The 21,263-nt window shown below is 41.7% G+C and overlaps 1 protein-coding gene across 5 annotated transcripts in view; it reads left to right on the forward strand.

The window, feature by feature from the left end:
* Nucleotides 1-231: 231 nt before the first annotated feature.
* CDH2 (cadherin 2) overlaps nt 232-21,263 on the forward strand; it is a 136,663-nt gene continuing 115,631 nt past the window's right edge. The window contains exons 1-2 of one of the 5 annotated variants that reach the window (XM_077352544.1): nt 232-255; nt 18,752-18,863. In XM_077352544.1, the coding sequence (XP_077208659.1) occupies nt 247-255; nt 18,752-18,863 (121 nt within the window). In that variant the 5' untranslated portion in view covers nt 232-246. Of the gene's footprint in view, nt 256-824; nt 1,693-2,482; nt 2,573-3,348; nt 3,468-4,206; nt 4,363-18,751; nt 18,864-21,263 lie in introns of those variants that run through there. The other 4 variants (XM_077352542.1, XM_077352543.1, XM_077352541.1 and 1 more) reach the window with 4 other exon arrangements.

The raw sequence follows: 21,263 nt of genomic DNA on the forward strand, positions 1-21,263 counted from the left end.
CCCCCTCCGGTTTGCTATTTCTCACTTAGGCTGGAGGCTTTGATGCATGGACACAAAACAAGTTTGCTCAGTGACCTGTAGGGTGAGGGAAAAACCTTCGCCAGCTCTGCAAATGACCCAGCCCCGATTCCTGCTGTTAGTGAGCACTTTTCTCATTCCCGCTATGCAGACTGACATCTTTTTAGACGGACGGTTAGGAGCACTGATCATCGCCAGGCAAAGCTTTTGGAAAACCTTTCCCGAGAAATGATGCAGGTAGCGGGGAGATGGGGCCCGCGAAGCCGCTAACCACAGGGAGCGAAAACTTCCGAAATGCCAAGCTGGTCATTTGCAAGCTCCTCGGCGACGGCGGCGGGAGACGAAAGCGGGCCCGGCCGCCTAAACAGCGAAGCGTCATTTCCCAGCAGGTGGCTCCTTGCAAAGCGCCTCGAACAAAGGGGGCTGGAGCGGCGTGCCCTCGCGTCGCCGGCCTGGGCCCGCCTTCGTTTGCAAAGGCATTTCTTCTCCCATTAGCTAGAGATTCTCACCCCAGAAAGAATCCGCGAAGCTTTGTCATGCTTGCTAGATTAAAATCACCTCAAGTCTCTCCCCCCCCCCCGACAATTCCCGCTGTCGCTATGTGTACATCGGGAAACCGACCCCCCCACCCCCTCCCCGGGCTTCCTCCCGAGAGCTAAACGGACGGCGACAATGTTAAGGCCTCATCTGCGTACCCCTTTCCGGCTCTAGCAGCGGCGACAGCTAAAGCCAACCTTTCGCTCAGGGGTGGTTGTGGGCGGTTGCCTGGCCCGGGCAAGGGCTGAGCTGAAGCCGGTTGCTTCTCATTGGCCGTGTGGCCAGCAGAGAGAGAGCGAGAGCGAGACAGGGAGGAGGAGGAGGGAGGAGGTGAAGCTGCCAGCAGCAGCAGCCAGGCACAAGGGAAGGCGCGCACACACACACACAGACACACACGCGCGCACGCACATAGGCAGGCAGAGCGAGCGGGGCTGAGGCTGCTCCGGTATTGTTATCATTGTGTCCACGCCGAGGAGGGGGTCGCCGCTGCTGCCGGCTGGCCGGGGGAGGCGAGGCAAGAAAGTGAAGGAAGCGAGCGACTCCGGCTGAGCATGCAGCAGCGGCAGCAGCAGCGCCGGCTTTGGAGTGGCAGTGCCAGGGAGCGCTTGGCGACGCACTGAAAGGGGCTGCTTCGAATCGCCGGCGAGGGCAGTCGTGCAGCAGCAGCAGCAGCAAGAAGGAGGAACATGTTCCGAGGAAAAGCCCGGAGGAGTCGTTGACGCCGCCGCCCCCAGCAGCGCTCATTGCCTCTTCTGCCGACCGACCGCCGCCTTTTGTGTGTCCAGCTCATCGCCGGCATCCTGGGCGCCAGCCGGGGAGGGGGAAGAGAGAACAAGCGGCAGAGCTTCAGCCTGACCCGGCGCTCAGTTGCCTGCGCCTGCTCCGAGGCGAGCCGCTGGGATCCTCTGCCGCCCCTTCGCCTCTTTCCCACCTCGGCCCGAGGCGCTCCCGGGCCCCTCGGTCCATTGACTTTTTGCCCTGCCTCGCTCGCTCGCTCGCTCCCGTTTGGGCTCCTCTCTGTCTCCCTCTCTCTCTCTCTCTCGCCTCCCCTGCTTCGCCTCCATGTGCCGGATAGCGGGAGCGCCGCCGCGGATCCTGCCGCCGCTGCTCGTGATGGTGCTGGCGGCCCTGCAGCAGGTAAAGGGATGGCGCGCGCGAGAAGAGCAGCCGGGCGCCGGGCTCTTTGTTCCTGGCGGTCCCGGGAAAGGGCGGTGGCGAGGGCTGAGGAAAGATGCTGGCGCGCGGGGCTGGGGAGGCGCGGACGGAGCAGCCTCTCCAGGCGCCCCGCAGGCTCACCGGGGCCTGGTCGAGTCGAGGCCGGTTTTGCCGGGGCGAGAGGAGCAGGTTGCTAAGCTGGAGCCCCGGGGCAAGAGGGTTTGGCGCAAGCGCCCCTCTCTGTCGGGAAGACTGGGGCGGCGGGGGGGGGGGGGGCGAGCCGGGGCGCATCGCATGGGGGGGGGGTTGGGGGCTCCTGAGGACAAGGGGCAGCCCGGCCTTTGGGGCGCTCCAGTGCCGGAGCGTGCGGGCTGCGGCTGCGGCCGGTGGGAAGGGGAGTTAGAGTCTCTCTTCCTGCCTGGAAGGGTGGAGAGGAGCAGGTGGCCGTTATCGCTTTCATAATAACCGCACAGAGGGGGGGAAGCAGACTTTTGCCTGGGAAAAGAGCGGGGAGCAGAAGGCGCTTCGCTCCGGGACGTTACATTGACCGATGACCCCCCCCTGCCCCCATCCATGCCCCGCGGACTGATGTGGTGGGGACTGGCGAGTAGGGGCAGCAGGCAGCGGCGGAGGGCGCGGCCATGGGATACGCGGGTTCTGCCCAGGGCGACGCAGGGGCTCTGGGGCGTTGTTGTGCAAGGCAGAGCGGGCCGCTGCGGTTGTGCTGGGGCAAGGCCTTAAGGAAGCGTGGGAAAGAAGTTGGGGCCACCCGCGGCTTCCCGTGGGAATGTGGGAGCTGGGAAGGCTTCCCTCCTTCCCGGGTTGGCCGTTGGTAAACAGTGCGGACGAGGCTTCCAGCAGGGTGAGCGCTAATCGCGCGGCCAAAGTTAGGGCTTGCCTCTGGTGTGAGGCATCTTCGCAAACTCTCGCTCTGTGGGTGCGCGCACGCGTGTCAGAGGTGACGGGGGTGGGTGGGTGGGTGGGTGGCTTGCAGCCCATCCCAATGGTCCTGGCGTGTGCTCCGCCTTGGCCTCCTCTTTATGGACGTGCTGTTTCTGCTCTAGACGAATGATGATGACACAGATGTCCCCCTTGGGGATGCGTAGCTGCAATCACAGGCACAAACTCCCGGGCTGGATCGCACCTTCCCTACTTGCCCTGTGCCCTTAGGGAGAAGGGGGAAAGTGGTGGATTTCTTGCAGATATTTCCAGGGCCTATCCCAGAGTAGATGTGTGATGAATGTAGCAAGAGCATCAATCTTGAGTGCATTTTTGCAAGACTTTGGCCGCCCAGAGGCTGGCTCTGTGTTTCTAGGATGTAAACTCATCTGAAATATCCTAACGAAACACGCACCATGTTCTGTGACCTGTAGTTTAGTGGAGGGTCAAGCGTGGCTGGGACGCCCCCTTCCGTGGCCTCAGGCGCGGTGAAGAGGTGCTGGGCCTTCCCTTTGCCCCTCTGCTCTACTCACTAATCCCTTCTTGGCAAGAATTTAATCAACCTCCGCCCTGGCAGGCTCGCCTCCCCCCTCCTGTTGTTGCTGCTGCTTTTGCAAAGGGGAATTTCCATAGGGGCAAACCCTTTTGCCTTTGCCAGCGACCGTGTCCAATAGGGGGCGAAGCAGCACCCCAGGACTTGGGTGGAGATCCTGTCCCAGATGTGGGGTTTGGGAGAGGTTGGTTGGCCTGGATATCATCAATCATCATCAAAAGAAAATAAATGCCATTGGTTTGAACCAGTAAGGTGGTGGCAAAAAGTGAGTTGATTCTCTTGTTAGGTTTAATGCTTTATGATAGGAAAAAGTGATATCCTTCAGGAAAGCATATTATTTCTTTTGAAGAAGGGGGTTGGTAATAGAAAGAAGAATAAAAGTTCACATGGGGTTTATCTTGTAGTAGGATCTTTCAGGAAAGGCATCTCTGGTAAATGACATTTGTAGCTATTGCACATCGTGTGGACTTATATGGTTGTTCATGAATGGCTGTGTACCACTATGTTGGGTATTGTAGATGTCCCAGTTGGTACATTAATGTGTTTGGCTTGGCAGTGTGTTGTTGTGTTGAAAAACAATACATGCTGGGAGGAAGTAAATTAAGGTTTCTGGAACAAGAGTTTAGTTTAATTGAGCAAAAAGAGAGGATGAAGACAGGTGTTTCCTTAGCAGGCTTTTACGTTTCTGAAAGCGGCGAATTACAATAGCTTGTTCAGTGTATGTTTGCAACGTGTGGATTTGTACCTGGAGTGCCTGTGACATTCTAGAAGTGGAAAGAAGGATGCTATGATTATGTTTCATGAAGTAAACATTTAGACACATGAAATATTCCTTGAGGTGATAGGCTTTGCACTTTAAAAGTTTATCAGTTTTGAAACAGTGAATGGGATAGAGGTATTCATTTGTGAAATATTTTCTGAAATGATGATTTGAATTCAACATTAGAGCATGTGGTTCTGAAAATATGGGCCCCATGTGGGTGAGGGTTCCTCAGCTTCCCCTGAAGTGAGTGCATAGGATGGACACTGATGCTTTGGTCAGTGTGAAAGCCAGTCTTCTTCTGAGTGCAAAGAGCACGGAGGAACAATTCTTAGGGACAGATGGTGCAGATCATCACCACTTAATGGCATTTGTGGTTGGAACATTTCTCCAAGAAAAGGTAAAGGGCTCTGTCTTTGCTGCACTCTGGGGGATTGAGCATTGCTGGCAGACATTGTGGTGTGTGAGACTGGCTTCTTGGTAGTGGATGGTTGCCCGTTTAAATCCTGGAGGCTTGGTCGGTTGGGTGTAGGGAAGCAGCTGCAGTAGCTGCGGCAGTAGCAGCCACTGTCCATGGTGCAGAGCTCAGATTACTCTCTGGCTGTGAACTGGATCCTTGCTATTGAAATGCAATGAACATGGCTTTGGCAGATTGCAGAGATTTGTTTTATCCTTATTCAAATCACTGTAGTGTTTTACTCCTATAGTCCCTATCTCCCTCCCCCACCCTCACTTTGAAGACTATATCAGATATTTGAGGCACTGAAACACTGATTTTAAGATTTCATAATTAAGGAAATATTTGTTTTAAAAAGATTTTCTCCTTGGCTTTGGAGTTTAGTTTGCCTGTCACGGTATCATACTGCTTGTGTCTAACCTGAAAGGTCTTCCCCCAAAGCCATCTTCTTTAGAAGGATTGCTTATGTATTGGGGGGGGGGTTTCCATTCCTCTTTCTCTTTATATCTATTTTACAAAATATTGCTCAGTAAATCGTAACATTGAATTCAGTTGTTGTTTCACTGATTAAGGGCTGGTTTTAAATTAAAATACATTCTATGAATTATGGACAAGAACTAGCTTTATTGCTGTTGTGTATCACTAACTGTCAGTAACATGTCATGGTTGGAGAATCCAATTTCCCTGTTGTTTGGATGTCTGTTACATTAGGTTAAGATTCTTTCGTAACAGGGCATGGCAAAAATATAACTTAGATATGAAATAAATTATATAAAGCTGTGTCTGAAAAGCTTTTTGATTTTTAGCTTGACTTTTTCTTGCCAAGAACTTTTTACTGGGAACTTTTTAATAATATTGATTGCTTGTGTAGGAGAAATGCATATGTTAGAGTTGCCTTAGGTGTTATTTACGAAGATTCTTTGAATTGGTTTTCTTTTTTCACTATTTGCCCTACAAATATTTATGTGAATTTTATATTACTTCATTCATCATTTGTACATTAGAGTAGAGATGATTTAGTTATGCAAAAAGGAAACTGAAGTAGAAAATATCAGAATCCAAGTCTTTATATGACCAGATTGAATTCAAGACATCAGCTCTTCATATATTCAGAAAATACAGCACTTAAGAACATATTAAGTTTTGATAGCAATAGTGAAGAGTAAAAATAAGCTCCTTGGATATTTAATTCTTTTCTAAAATATGTAGTTGTTAATGTGCAAGCTTGGTGCTAATAAGAACAAAAAGAAGTTGATATGAAAATTATTTTACTATAGAAACATCATCAGCTACAAGTGCTTTTATAATTGGGACATGGGAGGAATTTGAGATAAAGTAGAGAAAACAGAATGGAAATGTCATAAATCCATACACGTGTAAATTAACAATTAAAATTGTAATATTTTGTATAGTTACAGAACAGTGTGCTTCTACTTGAAAGTAAGTCCCATTTTATTCAGTGGGGTTGCTCCCAGGAAAGTGTATTTAGGCCTGAAGTCTTAGATCAGTACATTAAATTGATTTTTACAATTGACTGGCCATTGACTGCAGTATATGATGAGTATCTAAAAGGGCAATGGTAGTATTAAAACTGAGAGAAGTTGATCAGATGAAGAGAAGTAGATTTTAAGCACATTAATACAGGTAAGTTGCAGAAGATTTGACTCGATTAGACTCAAATCCTATATGATATGGACGCCATTTGTTCTTTTTCTCTGGATATATATAGGGTTAGTAACACCTTTCTTGGCTGTGTTTACGTGAGAATCGAAATCTGTATGCTGAACAACCATTCAGATTCTAGGATGAGCCATTCATGTTAACAATATGGGGCAAAGTGGACATTATACAGGATGTGGAACTGCAGCGACACCATGCCTCTTTATTGTCTTCCTTATTGCCATGTAAAAACATTGTGTGATGTCACTGCACAGCGCAGATAGTCGTCCCTTCCAGTCAATGATAGGAAGCGATGATGATAGGTGCATAGTGTGTTGACATCACACTAGGCTTTGGACTCATTATAAAGGAGAGTAAAGAGGCATAGGGCTCATTCTGTATATATGTTAGATAATGCACTTTCAATGTGTTTTTGTGACTGAATTTTCTTATGCAAAACAGGAAAATCTGCTTCTAAAGTGCATTGAAAGTATACACCTAACCTGTGTAGAATGAGTCTCAGAGCTTTCTGGTCAGGTTAATCATAAGATCATTTGGTAGGTTAAAATAGGAAAGTTTGAGTCTATTTATGACCCTTCTGTCCTTCGTGTTTTCACTTTGAAGGCTTCTAGGCTTTTATGCTGTGTCTTTCCTTACGCCATATCTCAAGTGCTTGGAATTTCTTGTGCAATTTAGTTATAATAATCTAAATCAAAACAGCATGGTCTTTTAGTATTGGTGAATTCAATGTATGCATTTGTGTGCTTATAATATAATTTGATTAACAGAAATACAGTAATTCCCAAGAGTTTAAGATTCTATGTGACTCTCAAGTAGTCTTTGACATCGTTTCAGTCTATGACAAACCAGGAAGCTGCAGTTGTACTGGTTTTTCCTTCAGTGATGTCACAAGTATTTTCTGGGGGATATACAGACATTATTTTGACAAATTGATAGGTGAACAAGCCATTTTTTTCCTTAGAGAATAAACTAGGAGATACATTTCAAGTACGGTATGTTTTGGAGAGCAATACAATTACTTGACAAAATACACATTGCTTATTTGTATCTGATTGAAAGTCATGATAATATGCCTTTTAAGGTGAATAGATTTTATAAGACATTTTCATTATAGTATATAGCAAAATTGAAAATAAAACTATAAGGCATATTTATATTTAGACCTTTACACTTTATTAAAAGTTACTTTAAACAACCTGTTCCCATTCCATATTTTGAGTAACTTTCGTACCTAGCTGAAATACAGCAGTAATTATCATTCAGTACAAAGTGGCAGTAGAATGATTATCTGAAGAACTTTGGCCTCTTTTTAGCTTTCTATCAAAATCCCAACAATGAGTTATTTTTCCTCTTTCTAATGAAAACTAGAAACTTTAAAAAACATTCCAAGATTATCCTATCTTGTGTTCCTGTTTTTCCTCTCTGGGATGATTCCTGTCCTTCATTTGTCTTTGCTTTTCTGTAATTTTCAGTTACATTTGAGCATTTGTAGGAAGTTTCTTATCATTATCTCATACTAATAAATAGATCAGTGTCTAGGTATCCTCCAGTAGAAAGGAAAACTTCCAGCCAAGTCAGATGTCATATGGGAATCTGACAAACAAGGTCAAACTTTGGGAACAATCTAATATTAGAAAATATGATAACATTCAGATTCCAATTGCTATAGAAACCTATTGGGTAAATCATAAAAACAGTTTGAGGAAACTGAGTGAAGATGACCATTCAGAAATGACTCATGATTTGCTTAAGTTCTTGTCTTGTGATATTTCCTCCTAGTTGTCATTTATAAAAGTGAACTGGTCACATGTGTAGTATCTGCTCTCAGCTTCTTTAAAATTTAACATGAATGTGTTTTTCTGTAGTTCGTTTTCTATTCATGTATATCCTTAGTTTGCAGAGACATGTTCATTTGTATACAGCGTACATGGGATTAGGGGAAGTTGTAAGTAGATGACCTCAAGGGCTCTGAGGTACAATATGTGACATTTCTATGCAAAACTCAAATGTATACAAGATAAGCACAATACTAATGGGGGGGGGGCGGCTGTGGCTCAGTGACAACTTCATTTCCTGACTGAACAATATAAAATGCATCATTTATAATTTAGATGGTATGTAAAACTACTGATGGTATGTAAAACTACTATTTGACATATTTATGGACTTTAAAAATAAATATCTTTATTTTCTGTAAGAAAAATTGTAGGCATGTCAAATTCTTGAGAGTTACAGACTGCTGCACTCAGTGCCACCACATTAATATTTAGTTTGTACTTTATGAGGTAGGAAAAATTAAGAGTTGATGATAGAAAACAAATTCTTTAGCAAACAAAGGAACTAAATTATTTGGACAGGCACTTTCTTATAGCATCAGAATAGGTAGAATTAACAAGATGTTTGAATATTAAGCTAAACCTGACGACATTAAAATACTGAATTATTTAATAATAATATATATATTATCATTAAAACATTATAGCATATTGTTGCTACAGTTATTTAAATAGGAGATATCTTGAAAATATTGTATAGGTCTATAGTATAAGAATTTTTCTTCAGTGCTTCCCAAATTTCCTAATCTTTACATTGTAAAAAAGGAGAAAGTTATCAAACCTTTTCATTCTGTACATTTGGAATACATGAAATGCTTTGTAGGACAAGATTTTTCTCACTCAAAAAGAAAACATGTCCACAAACTCTTCAGACATTTTTCACGCACCGCAGTATAAAGATAAACCTTGCCTTAAGAAGTATTTTATGTATTTTAAAACATAGACGGCCCATAGGAGTTTCTTTTCTGTACTTCCTAGGAAAAAAGATATTAAAAGAAATTTGCTTTTTAAAATACATTTTTCCTTTTTTTCTGGGCCCTCACACTTGCACACTGAAGGAAACGTGTTTCGTTGTTGGCTGTCTTGACTTTGAGATTGGTAGGAACATGGTTCCAGTTACAATTTTTGGTGTCATATTTTCATCCATTCTTTTGGACAGAGAAAGATGTTTGTCTGTGCAGACAGCCAAAAAGTGAGGTTGGCAGATAACAAGACATCACAATGTAGGAGGAACAGAAGAACAAGATATACGTATCTGCCTTTATGTCCCTTTTAAAATGAAAGACATGTAAGCTCATGATCAAGGGTTGAGACATAAACTATTGTGCAACTTGCATTATCAAATTATTGGCCTGCTGCCTGAGCGTGAACCACAACTTAGTATCTTCTGACCTGGTACAGTTTAAGAAAAGAACAACCTAGAACAGTGACTTAAGTGTCATTTAGGAGTTGACCTTGCATTTTTTTTAAATGTTAAGGAATATCATAGAATCGTGGAGTTGGAAGGGGCCATATTGGCCATCTAATCCAACCCCCTGCTCAACGCAGGATCACCCCAAAGCATCCAAGAAAAGTGTGTATCCAACCTTTGCTTGAAGACTGCCAGTGAGGGAGAGCTCACCACTTCCTTAGGCAGCCTATGTCAGACGTTGAAAGAACTCACAACTAGCTTCTTAATAATAAGAAAGCTTTATTGAGAAGCACTACAAACATCAAGACTGGCGAAGTCAAATCTGACTTGAGGGCAGATTTGCTTCTTCTTATCAATACAATTCTCCCGCCCAAAACTTGAAAGTTCCCAAGGGAGGGGAGAAGGAGAGAAGAGGCACATGCAATTAAAAACAGTGATACATTCTCATGGCCTTGACTGTTCTCCACGGTTGATAGCGAAACCAGGCTCAGCCGAGAGGCCCCAACAAGTGATAAGAGTTACAACAACATATATTTCACTTTTTACTAATTAGCAAGGTTACAGGGCCTGGAGCAACCAGGCACCAAGCAATATTTCTGTCATGGAAGAACTCAGGCTAATTTATGGCAGGGATTCTAACAATCCTGACAGCCTATTCCACTGCTGAACGACTCTGACTGTGAAACTTTTTTCCTGATATCTAGCCTATATTGTTGTACTTGTAGTTTAAACCCATTACTGCGTGTCCTTTCCTCTGCAGCCAATGGAAACAGCATCCTGCCCTCCTCCAAGTGACCATCTTTCAAATACTTAAAGAGGGCTATCATGTCCCCTCTCAACCTCCTTTTCTCCAGGCTGAACATTCCCAAGTCCCTCAACCTATCTTCATAGGGCTTGGTCCCTTGGCCCCAGATCATCCTCGTCGCTCTCCTCTGTACCCTTTCAATTTTATCTACGTCCTTCTTGAAGTGAGGCCTCCAGAACTGCACACAGTACTCCAGGTGTGGTCTGACCAGTGCCATATACAATGGGACTATGACATCTTGTGATTTTGATGTGATGCCCCGGTTGATACAGCCCAAAATGGCATTTGTCTTTTTTACCGCTGTATCAGACTGCCTGCTCATGTTTAGCTTACAATCCACAATATCATTTGTTCTTCAAAATCATAAGCTAAATGAATGTTCTGTGAACCCCGAGACTTTTCCCACAATACAGAGTCATACCACTAGAAAACTGCTGTGTTAGAGTAACTGAGACTCAGTGTTCTTTTATCCATGCCACCTTTTAGGACCATCTAATGCCTTTATATGGTTAATTCTAATTTCTATTACTAGATTAATGGTTTTATTAGACATTTTAGAAGTACAGTTTTAGAATTTCTTACTGATGTATACTCTATTCTCAAGAGACTTTTCATAATAGGACCACTAAGCCTGAATGCATGTTGTTTTCTAATGGCATAAACCAGCAAGAAGCAAAAACTATTTTGTACTTATCAACGCTTAAATCATTGAACATTTTCTCCAAGGACCACGAAGTGGCACATTGTTTCACCCTACCCATTTTATGCTACAGCAGGTTAGGCTAAGAGAAACAGACAGATTCAGAGTTATTTGGCAAACTTAATGGTTGATGGAAATTCAAATGTTGGTCACCAGAATTTAAATCCTATAACTATTACATCAGCCTGTCTCTTCAAGAATTCCAAATTTGAAAGAAATATGATCTTAAGTTAAGTTGAGAGTATGTGAATAGCCCATCTCACAGTGTAATTGTGAGGATAAAATGGGAAGAAATTAATAAAAATGAAGTAAAAATATGGGAGCTGACAACCCTTTTTCATCCTTTGCCCTTTTTGAGTTTTGCTAGTTATCTTCTTTGACCTTTTTCCTTTGCTTCTGCCTTCCATGGTTTGTGGTCTAAACCAGTGGTCCCCAACCTTTTTATCACACTCAATGCCGGGGACCACTCAATGCCGGGGACCACTCAACACCGGGGATCACTCACCAGGGACCACTCAACGCCTTTTACTGAGGCCTGGTGGGGGGGGTAGTTTACTCCTCTACTCTCAACCACTGCCCTAACGCTCTCTGATCGCTATGGTAATGTTTAAACATCCCTTCAAAATAAGATACAGACACGCCACAACAATGAAGTGTGTTGTAAAGGGCTGGGGGGGGGATGAAGTAAAGGGCCGGGGGGGGGAGAAGGCGTCCTTCGGGGCCCACCTCCAATTAGTCGAAGGACCACATGTGGTCCGCAGCCCACAGGTTGGGGATCGCTAGTCTAAACTATAGACAGTCAGACCTTTACCATTATTTTTGGAAAAACAATATAGTGCAGAGGGGCACCTGTGAGCTCCTTTGACAAATTTGGAAACTTTTAGAGATCTGGTGGAGGATGTTGTCACAGCTCAGCACTTTGTACTTGCTGTTACAATTTCATTCAGAAGAGACATGAAGAGGCCACAGAACCAGCAGCGGGACTGTACTGTGACAACTTCCCTCTAGTCATAGTATTCTTGGGTCTTTCTGTAAGATGTGAAAATAAAAAAAAATACTGAGACCACAGTTACTGAATCTATACCACACAGTTGGCTGGCTGTAAAACACTGTAGTTTTTCTATATGTGCTTGGTGGTTTATTTGGTGGTGTGGTTGCATGTGGTGACCACAGTCAGCCAGATGAGAGATTGAGCAGGAACTCTGGTTAGATTTCACAATTAAAAAAAACAAACAACTAGTGTCATTTAGAATGCTTAAAGATACAAGATACCTGGTTTGAAAGCTTTTGTGTTTTGAAATAAACTGTTTTCATGAGATGTTACCTACTGTGGATAAAATTACTATTTTAATGTGGAACCAACCAGTTATCCAGCTGAGTGCCCACTGAAATTTGTCTCACTTGGAGATTTGGCACTACCCTCCACAACTAGTTAGATTGATCTGTGGAGATGGAATAGTAGTTCTCTATATTTTAAATAAAATCACATCTGCTTCTGATGTTACAAGGTACACTTAAACATAATGAATTAAAATACTAATTAATTGGGACTCTAGCTGGCATAGGCTGTAGTTTGTTTCAGATTAGACTTCTTCTCAGCAATGGATGGAAATACTCATTTTGTTTCTTTGATGCTTTGAAAGAAATTGGAACTCCTTTCCTGAGCTTGATTGCATTGTAGCCAGATGTGATTTGGCTCAGTATGATTTAGGGTTCATTTGCTTAGTGCATCTGCTAGCTTGAGTAAAATATATATATATCACCCAATAAATGACACAATAGTTTATAGACTAATTTTAACATTTTTTTCCTTTTGTCATATTTCAGTGACGATCTATCTCTCCTGCCCATTTGACTAGTCAAGTCTCTGATGTGGCTTAATGTTATAGCATTGGCTTCTAAGTTGCCAGAAATATGTATATAAAGAAGATTTATTAATCTTGCTTGATTATAGTTCTATAATTCATATGAACAGGACTTAGAGATAACCCTTGATTTGAGAGCTCATGGAGACATTAAAGATGGATGTATATGGAAACTGAATAAGCCTGTAGTTTGTTTTGTTTAATTACGTATATTTATATACTGCCCTCACCTTGCGGCTCAGGGTAGTTTACATAGAACATAGGAAACAAGATAAGTATGTTATAATTCAAAATAGCATCAAATAAACAACAGCAGTAACAGTGGTTGCATAAGAATTTATAAGTAATAAAATATAGCTAATGTATTTTCCCCAGAAACGTTAGGTGTGTTGGCAATCAGTAGTTGGCATTCTCCAGCAGTGGGCCGTGCTGAGGCTAGCATCCTGTCCACTCAGTTTCCTCCAGAGGCAGCCAAGGGGTGTCTAGTTGGTTTTCTGTGTCCAAGGTAGGTCATGGTGGAGTGTCAAGGTTTTGTCCATGAAATAACTCACAAATGCCTCACAGCTAAGTTCTGATTGACTATTGTTTTTGTGTCCTTCCTCCAGGGCAGTGAGTGACAGAACTATCCTAAACAATTGTGCTGGGCGTGAGCACGTGGGTGTGATATAAGTCAAGTAAAAGATGTGCTTTACTGACTTCACCACCACCTCATTGGCTTTCATTTGCATTCAATAAGATGTTCTCAATTCTTCGTTGTGAGTCTTTACAACAAAATGCTTTTCGGTCAGCACAATTAGAAGCAGAAGTTTGGGAATGCAGGGACTATGAGGAAGACTATTGATTTATCAGCATCATCCACTCTTGATTGGTAGCAAGCTTTCCATCGGGAAAGGTAGAAGTCTTTAGCTTCACCTCATGTCTTATCCCCTTTAAGTGGTGATGTTTGGCCCTTCTGCATGCAAAGCAAATGCTATATTACTTAGAGGTAGTCCCATTCTAATCTATTATTTACTTACCTACTCACTTTTACTTCATTCATAGTCCACCTTTCTCATTTCACAGTCTACCTTTCTCATAGAAACTCAAAGCAGAATCCAAAACATTAAAAACTAACAATATTTACAATAAAACCATTTACAAGAATTTAAAGCCACAAAACTATTGCTTCTTAAAAATGTCTTCATGAAAGTTCTGTTTAACTCATATGCCACAGGGGTCCTAATCTGGAAGCCTTTCTGACCCTGCCAGCTAGATGATTGCACCAGTGGGCCATAACAGAAAAGACTTATATCCAGGCAGTCACTGATCTTACCTGTTTTGTAGGGTAGTTTCTTCAAAAGGTTAGTTCAGACGAGAAAAGCTGTCACAGCAGAGTGTATTTGGAGAGATGACCGTACAAATAACTACATGGTTGTCTTGTATGAAAGTCGGCTGTAGTGATAAATGAAGCTGTTCAGTTTTATAAGTTTAGTAACAAAACTCATAAAACCTCCCATTTTTGGCAGTAGGACTTGTGTCAAACATTACTGTGAGCTGAGTTTGCAGATAAAATAGGCCAACAAAGAGTGTAATCCAAAGAAGAGTTACTCTATTCTAAGCCCATTGAACTCTTAGACTACACTAGAGGAACTGCATTGGGGAGCACTGTATGTCAGTACGGGCCACTTATCAACTTTCAACAGCAATTTCTGGTTATGCTTTGATATACATTGTCACTGTGTTAGAGCTATGTGGAGCAGCCATCACATTAATCTGTCTTTTGCATCCCTCTGACAATCTTTGAGTGGTTTTTGAAACTTTTGAGATCTTGGCTCTGAATGCCAATCACTGGATACTTGCCCCCAGGATACATGGAAAGGGAAATCCAATTATATTTTATTATAAATAATTACATATAAACAGTATTGCTGGATACTTAAATGTCTGCCAGATTCTTCAGGTGACAGTGGAATAAACTGGAAAATGACATAGACAATAGTAAAATATTTGCAGAATAAAACATTTTAACAGATTGTTCAGATGTTTGCTGATTTGGCCTTGTAGGTAACTGGCAGACAATTCTAGTACACTCTGGGTGAAATAGTTCTGAAACAGTTGTTAAAATAGAAAAAATGTTACACTATAGGGGTCTTGAATGAAATTATCACTTCATCTAGTCTGTACTGGTTTGGAATGAACTGGTGAGATATTACATTTTAAAATATCAAACTGATACCAATTACATCATTTTTGCAGACATAATATGTTTGATGAATATATATGTATAGAATGTGCAAGTATAGAATCAACTGAATAAAAAAATCCACACAAAATCCACCCCCAAGTTCTGCTTGTGCATGCTCAACTCTGGGGTTGGAAGATTTTGCTGCACCTCATGGCAGCAGAGAGAGTGAGGGGTTCAGAAGTCCCATCACAAGATGGTGGGGTAGTGGCATTCCTTAAAATCATTTTGATCAACTGCTTAAGCGTCATTAGTTTTATTTTAGTTTTTGGAGCTCATACTTGTTTCCAGTACCTTGCAAAAACAATTCTAGCTACTGTTATTGGGTATAAATAATAGTATGCAAATGATTAGTAATTATTACAATGTACATCAACATAAAAGTATCAGTTAATATTTCCTTATTGCCTGCCATGCTGGATTCTGTGAGGACCAGGGCTAGTTCCAAGTTTTGGAGCTCCCTCCCTTCTCCTCCTCTTACTGATACCATTACCCCCAGTCATCCCTTCTTTCCAGTCCACCCACATTCAGACCAGCCTGCATGTCTTTCCTTCCTCTTCCCCTTCTATTCCTACTGACTATATATTGTTTCCCCAGTGGTGTTGGGGTTATGTGCAGATAGACACCACCACTCTGCCCTCCACAAGTGCCACCATTATGTACATGCTTCCCTGGCAGCATGTGGTTAAGGGTCCCCACAGCTTTAGGCCTGCTAGAAACCCTGGGCCCTGACAGCTGCCCCCCCCCACCATAAGAACTAATTTATGACTAGTCTTGTTTAATCATGGTTTAGCTCGATTTGTTAACTCAAGGACAACTGGACCTAATAGTTCACAGTTGTGGGCTGACCCTTGGAAGTGATTCTTATGTGTACTTGCATGTGAAACACCTATATAAATATAAGTAGGTTTTATAGGATATCATGTGTGGTTCTGCTTCATGGGATTCTTCATGGGAATTAGAGTCTTAATGTTCATCCCCCACCCTGACTAGGAGTCTTAGTTGACCTACTTAGCATTATTTTTCATACATTGTAAGGCCTGCTTATTTGGGATCCTGTTTATAGAGAAACATAAGTGTAACCCCCTGGCCAGAACAAAAATGGTCACCTAAAGTTACCATATCCTAGGATAACAGCTCTAGCAAGCAGGTACATGGAACTCAAAGCAGGGCAATAATAGGAAGATGGAAGAATTACTGTGAAAAATAAACCTCTTTTTGTAAGACCCCTTTCTTATGAAACAAAAGCATTCCTGATAAACATTCTTATCTATGAACAATTATTTACCATACAGCTTTAATTACTCAAGTAGAACAAGTTTATATATATATATTTGAATAATACAGTGCAATCTTTCTCCTGTCAGCCTAGAATTTTAATGTGAAATAGGCTCCAAAATGTTGCCTTTCCATTTACATTAATTAGTGGGTTATCTGTTAACATTTTGTGTGCATAATTTAGCACCCAGATTAGTCAGTTTACTTAATGCCACAACAAATGCCCATAAAGTAATGCCTGTGGTCCAGTCCATTTGGTTAGCCCCTGCTCACTCAACAGGTTTCATGATATGATGACATTTGCCTTATGAAATGATTTCAAGTGTCCTGTGTCAGGTGTAATATGTACTTATCCCTAGATCTTGTTGATAAAAGGGCAGGCGTTTGGAGTTTCCTACCCAGCAACTGAAGGCTGAGCCAATTTTGTTGCAGTGAACTGGCAGGAAGCACACTCAGGATTGGCTATAGTCCACAATCCAGTAATTAAAAAAAAACCCTGCCTTACTCTTGCTTGTATAGCTTTGCCAAGCCTGCATAAACAAACTTTCCAAATGTAGTATTAGTCTTCAGCTGTATAATTTATTTGCAAGATCTGTGGATTCACACAGATCTGACTGTATCTTGATTGAAAGCAGAAGTTTATCAACAATTGTGTCAGGTGGTTCAATGACTTTTTGATGATCTAAACTTTAGTCAGTACTTTATAATCATGGGGAAAACTATATATTGCAATTTTTTTTCTTTTCCTCCTACTCCTCTAGACAGAAAGACTGGGTTAGCAAGAAACTTAACGTTCCTTTTTTAATATGAAGATTTCATTGTTTAACTTTAGATTGTTTTTCTGGGGCATAAACTTTAAAAATGCAGGGCACTGGCACTTAATATGCTAGACTGAACTTGAAATGACCCAGATTGCATTGTGGCAATACAGTTTTATTTAATTTCAGATGCAAAACATGAGAGGGTGAAGCATTGTCAAAGTTAGAATCTCTGATTCCCCTCATGTGTTTATGGCCAAATAATCTTTACAATAGACTCCTTTTGGGAACAGAGTGCTCTCTTTTGTTACTGAGAAAAACTGAGAGTTTGCAAATGAAAGCATAAAGGAGCCTCTTTATTCATGTTTTCAAGCCTTTGTTTCAGTGAGCATTGTTTCAGTTTATAGGAGCTGTTTAGCAGATATAGCGTGCTGGAAAGGCCGAAGGATTCCCATGCACACCAGGGCAGGCTTGTTAAAATCCTGTTATCTACTCAGCTGCCCACCCAGGATTTACTGTTTCAAGGGGACTTTGAAAAGCTGTCCCACCCCCCTCTTCCTTGTTAGTTACATTGAGTTTAGTTATTAAACTATGCGGTTGCACAAAATTTCGGAGTCGAGACACTAACCTACTATCCCAACTCTTTTGGGTTAACAATAAAAAAAACACTCCCTATTTCTAGAACTTCATTACTTATGTATTGCTATAAATACAGTAGCTGCAAACTGTGTATAAAATATACTTAGGATGGCTGGTGCTTACAGTCAAATCTGGTGTCCAGTTAACATGACACAGATTTGCTTGACATCCAGAAGCCTTTTAAAAGTGCTTACCTTAATGAAATAAAATTTACTGTCTCAACTGACTAATGTAGTCAGATATGCTGATTTTGTGACTGTTCTTAAGATGTCTGGTTGATTGGGCTGTAAAACTGTGTTCTATGTTATTACGAGGTAAGAACAAGCAACTATATGACCTAGCTACATATAAGGCTGTATCATATTTTGTGTAATGTGTGTATGTCAGAACTTTCAATGAAAGAAAGCTGTCTTGATATATGTCATTAGCCTGCCTATTGATAATTCACAAAACCTATTACTGGGAGTCAATAATCTGTTTACAAATGGAGGATTTATGTAAAGTTTTAAGAAGGAACAATTTTTAAAATGTTTTTAGCAAAATAGAATTTCTTTCCAGTTGTATAAATGCTGCATTCATGAGGAATATGTTGAGGCATTAAGAAAACAAAAGATCCCCCCCCCCTTATAGCAAAAGTACTAGGAAAATTTATATGTGGATGTATTAATAAATACACAGTTGTATAGAAAAGACCCTAAAATAGATTGATGGGAATATCTAACATGTTTTGATTTGACTGTGAAATCTCTCAAATGTATCATCCATATCTGATAAACTTGATGATCAGATTTTTCCCCCTTCCCCCAAGATTTATTTCTACTTGAAGGAATGTGTTTGGCCTTTTCCACTCCCTTCTTCCATTCCATTTCAGCCTGAATGACTGTTTTAGTTGAACTGTTCAGTTGTTTAAAGAATTAAGATTGTGTATTATTTAGATCTTACTAGACAAGTGGGATTTGTTCCTTCCATTCCAGTTATCAAAAAGATTAACCCTTTGCCCCCAGAATTCTAATTGCAGCCATTAGGAAACAAAGAGGTGGTTTGTAAAAGATAGTCACAAAATCAGGGTTTATGCCAAGTGGAATGTTTCTCAGCTGAATAGGGTCGCAAGTATTACATAAATTTTGTCTCCCATTTCAGGCTCCGATAAAGGCAACTTGTGAAGGCACATTATGCAAGACTGGATTTCCTGAAGACGTTTACAATGCAGTCATATCCCGGGGTATACATGAAGGCCAGCCTCTTCTGAATGGTATTGTTGCATGGAGTGTTCAATGTCTTCTTATATGTATCTTACACATAAATTTGTTCTGAGCATTGCTGTTTAAAATTTCTTAGTATGGTTTTCTAAATTCATTCTGATTCTCGGGATATAAAATGGGTGAGATAGAAATGGTTGGCTATAAGAATACCCTCTACACAGTTCTTCAGAAGAAATTTTAAGGTGTCTGTGCTTTTAGACGCCTATCCTAATTTTATATTTTTTTCTGCACAGAAATCATATGAGATGATTTTTGTTACATAAAATCACTTAGTAAACCTGCTAAATAAATCTGTCACAGGAGTCTTTCCTTTATCTCAAAGAATCAGGGACTAGAACTTTTAATTTATTGGTGCCCCGGTGAATGTTGGGTAATTTCAAATATTAACTCTTACTTTCTTCCCCCAGTTGTCCCCAGTGTCCAATTGAGCATTTGCATTATATTTTCTGGCATTTAAAATTAGGCTTTAAAAAAAAACATGTACAATGTACTGTAATGATTACGTAGTTGTCATTTGATTTGTGAAAGTGATGTGTTAATAAGGAATGTAGGAGCTTTTTTTGCTCCATATGTACTTTGCCCAAGTAGCATGATGACTGGAATTAGGATAAAAAGCCTTCATCCTGCAGCATTTAGTCTACATTGTCTCAATTTGAAATGCCTCAGAGTTTGGTAGAAATTAACATATATATAAAGATCTTTAATACTGAAATCAGGATCTCATTTATTTCTGTTCCATGGAAAACATATTGTGTCTGAAGTAGAATATTTTCAAATATTGAAATGTTGTACAGCATTTCTATGCACAGTTATATTTGGGTACAATTTTAATTGTCGGTAAAGAGCTTCAGTGTAAGAAAAATGTATTAATTTTGTTGTGTATCATAGATATTACTTTCTAGCTAATTTAAAAATTATGGGGCTGATCAAGAGGATTAGTTTCAGAGTTTCAGATTTATCTTAAAGAAAAACTAATTTAATTCAGTTCATTGCTTTTCTTTCCTAAAAATATGGCTGCATAGATCAAGACATTAACAGGAATTAAAAAGACTTCTTAAAATGAAGTTGCAAATCAAATGGATTCTTGAAACAAAAGCTTTTGTCTGTATTTAACATATTCTATTCATCAGTATATTCTCATAATTATAGCTTTACAGACCTGCCTCGTGTTTTCATAACAATAATTGAATCCAAATGCAAGAAGAATTGATTGGTTTTAGTTGTTAAAATCCTGACTTAATAAAGTACTTCCATGTTTCATTTAAAGTAAGTTTTTGCAAATCACATAAGGTAAATATTCAGAGTAGTTTCAGGCTTACATATGAGTTAGCATATATTGGTATGTAGTCTGCTGTAGTCTGCTGTAAAAATAATGCTAGTTGGTGGCTCAGTTCCAACATAATGCCAAACTTTGACTTGGTGATATATGAATCTTGTAATCATATTATCTCCCCCCCCCCAACCTCCCTCATGTATCGTCAGCAGAACTTCTGATTTATCTGAACTGGCACACTGGTTTACACTTATATCCTAACCCAGTATTTCAAATCATGGGTTGAAGCAGTTGTAGAGTGCTGGTTTTGAGAAGTTCAGCGTTTTAATAATTTGAATGTTAACAGCAATTTGGTTTGCACCAAAGTGGAAGTCATTAATTGACTTAATTGACTTTCTGTGAAAGGTGTGTTGAGTTTAAATATGCTAGAGAGAGCTAAGCACCAAGCTGCTTAAAAGAATAAAATAGTCTTATTATGAAGAAAAAGAGCTTTGTATAGAAAGAGAGGAGAAAGTGACCTAGTAGCCTACTTGTTCTCTTGTCTTCATTCTTTATGCTCTGGAGCAGTGGTCCCCAACCTGCGGGCCGCGGCCCGGTGCCGGGCCGCAAAGGCCATGGCGCCGGGCCGCGGCTCCCTCTCCCCGCCCCCGCCCCGCAGTAAAAAACTTCCCAGGCTGGGAAGCTTCTTACTGCGGGAGGGCGGGGAGAGGGAATCAGGGCGGGCCGCGCCCGTGCGGGCCGCGCCCGTGGGTGCGGCCTGATGCGCGGGCGCGGCCCGCGGGTGCGGCCCGACGCGTGGGCGCGGCCCGCGGGTGTGGGCGTGGTGTGTGGGCGTGGCCCGCGCGGGTGCGGTTCGCGTGGGCGCGGCCCGATGCCTTGCCGGTCCCCAGCCACAGAAAGGTTGGGGACCACTGCTCTGGAGGCAAGCAGGAAAGGGAGGTATGTTCAAAGGAGCAGGGAGTCTCCAAAGAGCCAATCAGGACACTGGAGAAGAGAATAATTGAAAAAATCCAGGAAGTTCCTATTCTAACCATTCTAAATACAAATCTCCTCCAATAGCAGCAGGTAATGGTTTTGGCATTATATCTCAACTGATTATGAGTTAGGTATTAATAGA

The sequence above is a fragment of the Paroedura picta genome, chromosome 9, assembly GCF_049243985.1.
Source record: "Paroedura picta isolate Pp20150507F chromosome 9, Ppicta_v3.0, whole genome shotgun sequence".
Lineage (NCBI taxonomy): Eukaryota > Metazoa > Chordata > Lepidosauria > Squamata > Gekkonidae > Paroedura > Paroedura picta.